Source organism: Myotis yumanensis, unplaced genomic scaffold (assembly GCF_028538775.1).
Source record: "Myotis yumanensis isolate MYYU_CA2020_CCGP unplaced genomic scaffold, mMyoYum1.0.hap1 SCAF_10, whole genome shotgun sequence".
NCBI classification, from domain to species: domain Eukaryota; kingdom Metazoa; phylum Chordata; class Mammalia; order Chiroptera; family Vespertilionidae; genus Myotis; species Myotis yumanensis.
In genome coordinates, this window is record NW_027223761.1 from 1,421,063 (window position 1) to 1,427,839 (window position 6,777).

Genomic DNA, 6,777 nt, shown 5'->3' on the forward strand with positions numbered 1-6,777 from the left:
GGGGGAAATCAATGAAACCAAAAGCTGTTTCAGCTTGAAAAGATCAATAAAATGGACAAACCTCTAACAAGACTGACCAAGGAAATAAAGGAAAGATACTACTTACAGGTGTGCGGGTGGAGAGGCCTTGTCACAGGCGTGGGAACATGGTCGCCGGCCAGGCCGTATTGGACAACGAACCGGAAATAGATCCTGGGCCGACAGGCTTCTCCACCCGGAAGGAGCCTGAGCAGTCAGTCCTGCGTGTGCTGGAGAAGCTGACTTCCCCGCGAAGCCTGTCCGCAAGCCCTGGCTCGTGGGGCTCAATGGTTGGAGCTTCGGCCTAGGGACCGGCGCACCGAAGGGTCCCGGGCTCGATCCCAGGCCCAGGGCACATACCTGAGTGGCAGGTTCGGTCCACCAGGTGCAGGAGGCGGCCCGTCATTGACGTTTCTCTCTCTTTCGCTCCCTTCCCTCCCTCTCTTCCACTCTCTCGCAATCAGCGAGGATTAACAATGACAACAACAAAATTCTGTCCAACGAAGAAAACTCGGCCCGGATGCCCTCTGTGGGAAGGGTCAGTATCAGTCTCATGCCATCTATCGGCCAACATGAGGGGCAGGGAGCCCTCCCCACGGGGCCTTGAAGCCAGCATTCCTGTGGCACCGCCGCCCCCCTGCGGACAGGGCTCCCTGCCAGGTGTCACGCGACTCAGGACGTCCACAGTGAACCTTCTCGCTGGGGACACTTTCCCGCGGCTCTTTCTGTGCACGGCGCTCATCTGAGAGGACAGTCCGGCTGACGGCGTGGGGGGGCGGGGGCCGTGCACCTGCTCTGCAGAGGCAGTCTTACCTGTGCACCAGGGCTCCCCCCCCCCCCCCCCCCCCCCCCCCCCCCCCCCGCCCCATGGTGTTGGCAGGTGGAGCGATGGGCCCAGTGAGTTGGAGGCCCGGCGGGTGCAGGGTGAGGGGAGCTCACTGGGGCTTTTCTTTTCTCGGCCACAGGCATCGCTAAGCACCCCGAGTGCTCATCCCCCTCCCTCCCCCCTTCTTCTCTCACCTAAGACGGGAGGTCAGCGCCAGGTCCCAGGTCCCAGGTCCCGGGCTGAGGAGGGAGCACACGGGCTCAAGGCCACAGGCCCCAAGGTGATAGAGGGGGTTTGGGGCTGACCACTTAGCTGCCCGCCTGGAGGCTGGAGGGTCAGGCAGTGGCGGGGGTGTAGGGGGGGTGGCGGGGGGGGGGGATGGGGGTGTTGGGGGAGGGGGTCCCCGGGTACCAGACGAAAGGAAAGGCTGCTTCCTGCAATGGGTGCAGGGCCCTGGGCTGGAGGCCCGTTATTGTGGGGGACGTGCCAGGGCACGCGGGGGTGGGGTCGGAGGGATGCGGAGGGAAGGTGAGGGTGGACCTCAGGGACCCAAGGGGGCGGAGCCTGAGCGCCCAAGCCCGCGGGTGGAGTGTCCCCCGCGCTGGGAGCCTGAGAAGTAGGTCCTCCCACGGCTCGTGAACGGGGTGGAGTGAGAACCCGGCCCCACCAACGCCTCCAGGCGCCTCCACGAGTGTCCGTGGGAGGTGGAGCCCAGCGTGGGCACTGGGGACCCGGGGGACCCCCGCGGCCGGCGGAACAGCGCGGGCGTGGGTGCTCGCGCGCCTCGGGGTGTGGTTCGGCGACCTTCCATCTCCGTGGGTTTCCCGGAGCCCAGACCCGCGCGCCACACCCGCCCCTGACCGGGCCCGCGCGTGCCCATCATCTCGCTCAGCTTGCGTCCCATTGGCCATTGCGTGGCCCCACCTACCCGCCCCCCCCGACGTGCAAACACAGGTGCACCGGGGCCGCCCGCCCGGGACCCTGCGGGACGGGGCGGGGGGGGGGGGGGGGGGGGGGGGCGTGCCGGAGGGCGGGGCGCCCGGGGTCGCGACCTGCGCGCTGTCTGCGGTGCTGAGCGCCGCCGGGGGGGCTCCCGGGGCTCCCGGCCCGGGCGCCATGGGGAACCGCAGCGCCACAGAAGCGGACGGGCTGCTGGGGGCGCGGGGAGCGAGCGGCGGCGGCGCGGGGGCGGCGGCGGCGCTGGTGGGGGGCGTGCTGCTCATCGGCGCGGTGCTCGCGGGGAACTCGCTCGTGTGCGTGAGCGTGGCGGCCGAGCGCGCCCTGCAGACGCCCACCAACTACTTCATCGTGAGCCTGGCGGCCGCGGACCTGCTGCTCGCCCTGCTCGTGCTGCCGCTGTTCGTCTACTCCGAGGTGAGCGCGGAGCCCACGCGTGGCGCCCCCCTCCCGCTCCTTCGTGCCCTGTCCCCGCCACGCGACGACCCTCCTCTTGCCTTCCCAGGAGCCCTTCCTGTCTTAGCGTTTGTTACCACCCAAGAGAGGCCTCTGTCCTTCAAGCCGGGGACCCCACGGCAGGCGACTGGGGCGGCCCAGGGCCCCCCCCCCCCGCCCTCCGCGGGGCTCCACCTCCCAGGGAGCCGGCTGGACGGGCAGGGTTAGGCTTCCCCCGCCCGCTCCCCCGGGGGCACAGACACACATCACTGCACAGGCCACAGCCGCGCGTGACCAGGAACACACACTCGTGCAACCCACGGAAGGAGCCCCCCATTCGTGCACAGACGCAGCCACAGTGGGAGGAGCAGTGAAGGGGGGGGAGATCTGGGGGGACAGCAGAACTGAGGGGTGGCTGTGGGGTCTAGAACCGGTGACCCAGGTGCCACCCCTTCCACTCCAAGGCCTGGGCGGAGACGCTGCTGAGGGCTGGGGCGGGGGGAGACACCGTGTCCTGGCCGTGGGGCAGGGAGGCGCGGGTTTTCTTATGCGGAGACGGTGAGGCGGTAGGGCTGGGGCAGAGGCCAGAGGGACAAGGACAGGAATGGCCTGCGGTTCCGAGAGCCGCAGAGCAGACGTCACGGTGCAGGTCTTAAGCTCCTAATCGTCCCGAATCAGCGGGAGGGGATTTAGAAGGACGGGGGTGGGGGTGGGGGCTGTCTGCTCCGTTGCCCGTGGTGGGGGCGCTGTGCACAGTGAGGAGGCCTTGATATTTTTAATTCGTTTGTTCTCCGGACAATTTCACAGGCGAGGGCACAGAAGTGAAGCCATTTGTCCAAAACCCCAGAGCAGTGGCAGCTTATCCACAGACCGACTCTCAGCCGTGCTCTGGGGAGGACATGAGTGGCGGGGGTACCTCAGAGCAGCCCGGGGTGGGGACCCCCTGGGCCCCATGTCATCAGAGATCAGGGTCCACTTCCCCTGGCCCCCCGACCTCCCAGGCCTTTCCCAGCTCCAACAAAAGGAGGCGCGGGGGGACCCGGCGAGGGGCTGCGGCCTGGGCCTGGCTGGGGAGTCAGCGCGTCGTGTGTCCCTTGTTGCTGCCCCCGCCCCCCTCCTCTCGGCCCAGGTCCAGGGCGGCGTGTGGCTGCTGAGCCCCCGCCTCTGCGACGCGCTCATGGCCATGGACGTCATGCTGTGCACCGCTTCCATCTTCAACCTGTGCGCCATCAGCGTGGACAGGTGGGCGGCCCAGCACCCCGCCCCGCCGCATCCCCGCCCGCCCCGCTCCTTCCCCACTCGCCCCGCCCCCACCCCTGGCCGCGCCCCGAGACCCCCGGGCCCCGCCCCCAGCTCTCGCCCCCTTAACTGTCCCCCGCCCCCAGCTCCCTGTTCCTCCCCTCTGGCCCCGCCCCCAGCTCCCTGTCCCTCTCCTCGGGCCCCGCCCCCAGCTCCCTGTCCCTCCCCTCGGGCCCCGCCCCCAGCTCCCTGTCCCTCCCCTCTGGCCCCGCCCCCAGCTCCCTGTCCCTCCCCTCGGGCCCCGCCCCCAGCTCCCTGTCCCTCTCCTCGGGCCCCGCCCCCAGCTCCCTGTCCCTCCCCTCTGGCCCCGCCTCCAGCTCCCTCTCCCTCTCCTCGGGCCCCGCCCCCAGCTCCCTGTCCCTCTCCTCGGGCCCCGCCCCCAGCTCCCTGTCCCTCTCCTCGGGCCCCCGCCCCCAGCTCCCTGTCCCTCTCCTCGGGCCCCGCCCCCAGCTCCCTGTCCCTCTCCTCGGGCCCCGCCCCCAGCTCCCTTTCCCTCTCCTCGGGCCCCGCCCCCAGCTCCCTCTCCCTCTCCTCGGGCCCCGCCTCCAGCTCCCTCTCCCTCTCCTCGGGCCCCGCCTCCAGCTCCCTCTCCCTCTCCTCGGGCCCCGCCCCCAGCTCCCTGTCCCTCTCCTCGGGCCCCGCCCCCAGCTCCCTCTCCCTCTCCTCGGGCCCCGCCCCCAGCTCCCTGTCCCTCTCCTCGGGCCCCGCCCCCAGCTCCCTTTCCCTCTCCTCGGGCCCCGCCCCCAGCTCCCTCTCCCTCTCCTCGGGCCCCGCCCCCAGCTCCCTCTCCCTCTCCTCGGGCCCCGCCCCCAGCTCCCTTTCCCTCTCCTCGGGCCCCGCCCCCAGCTCCCTCTCCCTCTCCTCGGGCCCCGCCTCCAGCTCCCTCTCCCTCTCCTCGGGCCCCGCCCCCAGCTCCCTGTCCCTCCCCTCTGGCCCCGCCCCCAGCTCCCTGTCCCTCCCCTCTGGCCCCGCCCCCAGCTCCCCCCCAAGTCCCACCGCCCTGCCCGTGCTCCCCGCAGGTTCGTGGCCGTGGCCGTGCCCCTGCGCTACAACCGCCAGGGCCGAGGCGGGCGGCAGCTGCTGCTCATCGGCGCCACGTGGCTGCTGGCGGCGGCGGTGGCGGCGCCCGTGCTGTGCGGCCTCAACGACACGCGCGGCCGCGACCCCACCGCGTGCCGCCTGGAGGACCGCGACTACGTGGTCTACTCGTCCGTGTGCTCCTTCCTCCTGCCCTGCCCGCTCATGCTGCTGCTCTACTGGGCCACCTTCCGGGGCCTGCGGCGCTGGGGGGCCGCGCGCCGCGCCAAACTGCACGCCCGCGCGCCCCGCCGGCCCAGCGGCCCCGGCCCGCCGCCTCCCGCCGCCGCCGCGCCCCCCGAGGCCGGCCCGCCCCCGCCCCCGCCGCAAGCCCGCAGGAGCCGCGCCAAGATCACCGGCCGGGAGCGCAAGGCCATGAGGGTCCTGCCCGTGGTGGTCGGTGGGTGCCCGCCCCTGTCGGCGTGGGGCGGGGGGGTGGCGGCCCGGGGCCCCGCCGGGCTCTGCAGGGCCCAGGCTCACTCGCCCCCCCCACCCCCCGCCCAGGGGCCTTCCTGGTTTGCTGGACGCCCTTCTTCGTGGTGCACATGACGCGGGCGCTGTGCCCCGCCTGCGCCGTGCCCCCGCGGCTGGTCAGCGCGGTCACCTGGCTGGGCTACCTCAACAGCGCCCTCAACCCGCTCATCTACACGGTCTTCAACGCCGAGTTTCGCACCGTCTTCCGCAAGGCCCTGCGCCCCTGCAGCTGAGCAGAGCACCCCCTCACCCGTCCCCAGCCGTCTCTGAGCTCCCACTTTGCCTCAGGGGCCAGGCCCTGGCCAGGGAGGAGGCGATTTTGTACCACGTGTTAAGCGGATTCCTGCCCTGGCTGGTTTGGCTCAGTGGATAGAGCCACGGCCTGCAGACTGAAGGGTCTCGGGTTCGATTCCTGGGCAGGAGGCAGCCAATCAATGGTTCTCTCTTATCACTGATGTTTCTATCTCTCTCTCCCTTCCTCTCTGAAATCAATAAAGACACCTGTGTTCTTTTTTTAAATAAATAAACGGGTTCCTTCCAAACACCTGCCCAGAAGGCCCCTCGGGGTGAGACGGGGAGGGGGCCAAGGAGGAGGAGCCGGCCCCACATGAAGCCCAGACGCCCACTGACCCCCATCAGGCCAGTTAGTCCCCTCCTTTCTTCCGAGGAAGCCCAGAGAACAGACCCTCCCCCCCCAAACTGACTCCTGGCTCAGGGTGAGGTGGGAGCACGGGGTGGGGTGAGAGGTTGGTGGGTTTGAACTTGGGGAGTGCTCAGCTCGGCCCAAAGAGAGGCATCCAGGCCCGGGCTCTGCTCCCTGGGGTGCCCTGGGGCTCACCACAGTGCCCACAGCTCCAGCAGGCCCCCTCCCCCACACCTGAGCCTCAGCTGCAGGGCCCAGCCCCCCACCCAGCGTTTTGGGCTAGCAGCTTCCTCTCCCATGCCCGGGCTGCCCCCCCGCCCCGCCGCCGCTCCGCCCCAAAGGGACAGAGTGGACAGTTTACCCTGCAGGGGCTTTGCACTGGGCTGGGGACAAAGTTTCCTGTGGTGGGGGGCCCCTTCCCACAGTGGGCCCCCCCCCCAGACCAGCCAAGGCGGCCGCTCCGCTGTCCCGTGAAAACACAGCTGAGCTGACTCCAGGTCAGAGCACAGCTCCTGCCAGAGCCGCCCAAAGCCTGAGGAGAGGGCCGGGTGCTGGTGGGCCCACCTAGGCAGACTCCCTCCTCCCCCAAGGGCACGCAGACGATGGGGCCCAGGGCCAAGGCAGGGCAGAGCCACCCAAGCTTCCCCCCCACAAGACATAGCTCTGGGCCCCTCCAACCAGCGCAGCCCCGCGTGGACTTCCCGTCTGCCACGGGAGGAGTGCTGGGAGCTGTCTGTCCCGCAGACGGCGGCTGCGTGCTGAGTTCTCTCCTGCATCTGTGGGGTGTGGCTGTGCGGTGCCGGGCACCATGCACCAGGCAGGGCTCTGCCTGCAAGATCGCTCCTCTCTGGGTGCGCACCCTCTCCTGCTCCTGGTCTCCGCTGCCACCTCCTCCAAGAAGCCTCCCTGACCACCCCATCCCCTTGGAGACCTGTCCCATGGCCACCTGGCCCTGCTGAATAATGAGACTTTCCTGCTGGACAAGGGTCTAACGGATGGAGGTGGGGGTGCGGGGAACCTGGGCAGAGCCCAGCTTTGGTGGTTGCTT

The 6,777-nt window shown here is 70.1% G+C and overlaps 2 protein-coding genes across 2 annotated transcripts in view; one reads left to right on the plus strand and one right to left on the minus strand.

Annotated features, from left to right (window-relative positions):
- Positions 1 to 424, minus strand: part of CDHR5 (cadherin related family member 5) — a 5,416-nt gene extending 4,992 nt beyond the window's left edge. The window contains exon 1 of the mRNA XM_070426271.1: positions 379 to 424. Within this exon, the coding sequence (XP_070282372.1) occupies positions 379 to 424 (46 nt within the window). The remainder of the gene's footprint in view (positions 1 to 378) is intronic.
- A 1,536-nt stretch (positions 425 to 1,960) lies between these two features.
- Positions 1,961 to 5,603, plus strand: DRD4 (dopamine receptor D4). Its single transcript, XM_070427171.1, has 4 exons — positions 1,961 to 2,218; positions 3,366 to 3,478; positions 4,555 to 5,012; positions 5,117 to 5,603. Exons 1-4 carry the CDS (start codon positions 1,961 to 1,963, stop codon positions 5,317 to 5,319), a joined length of 1,032 nt encoding a protein of 343 aa, XP_070283272.1. The 3' UTR covers positions 5,320 to 5,603.
- The last annotated feature ends 1,174 nt before the right edge of the window (positions 5,604 to 6,777 follow it).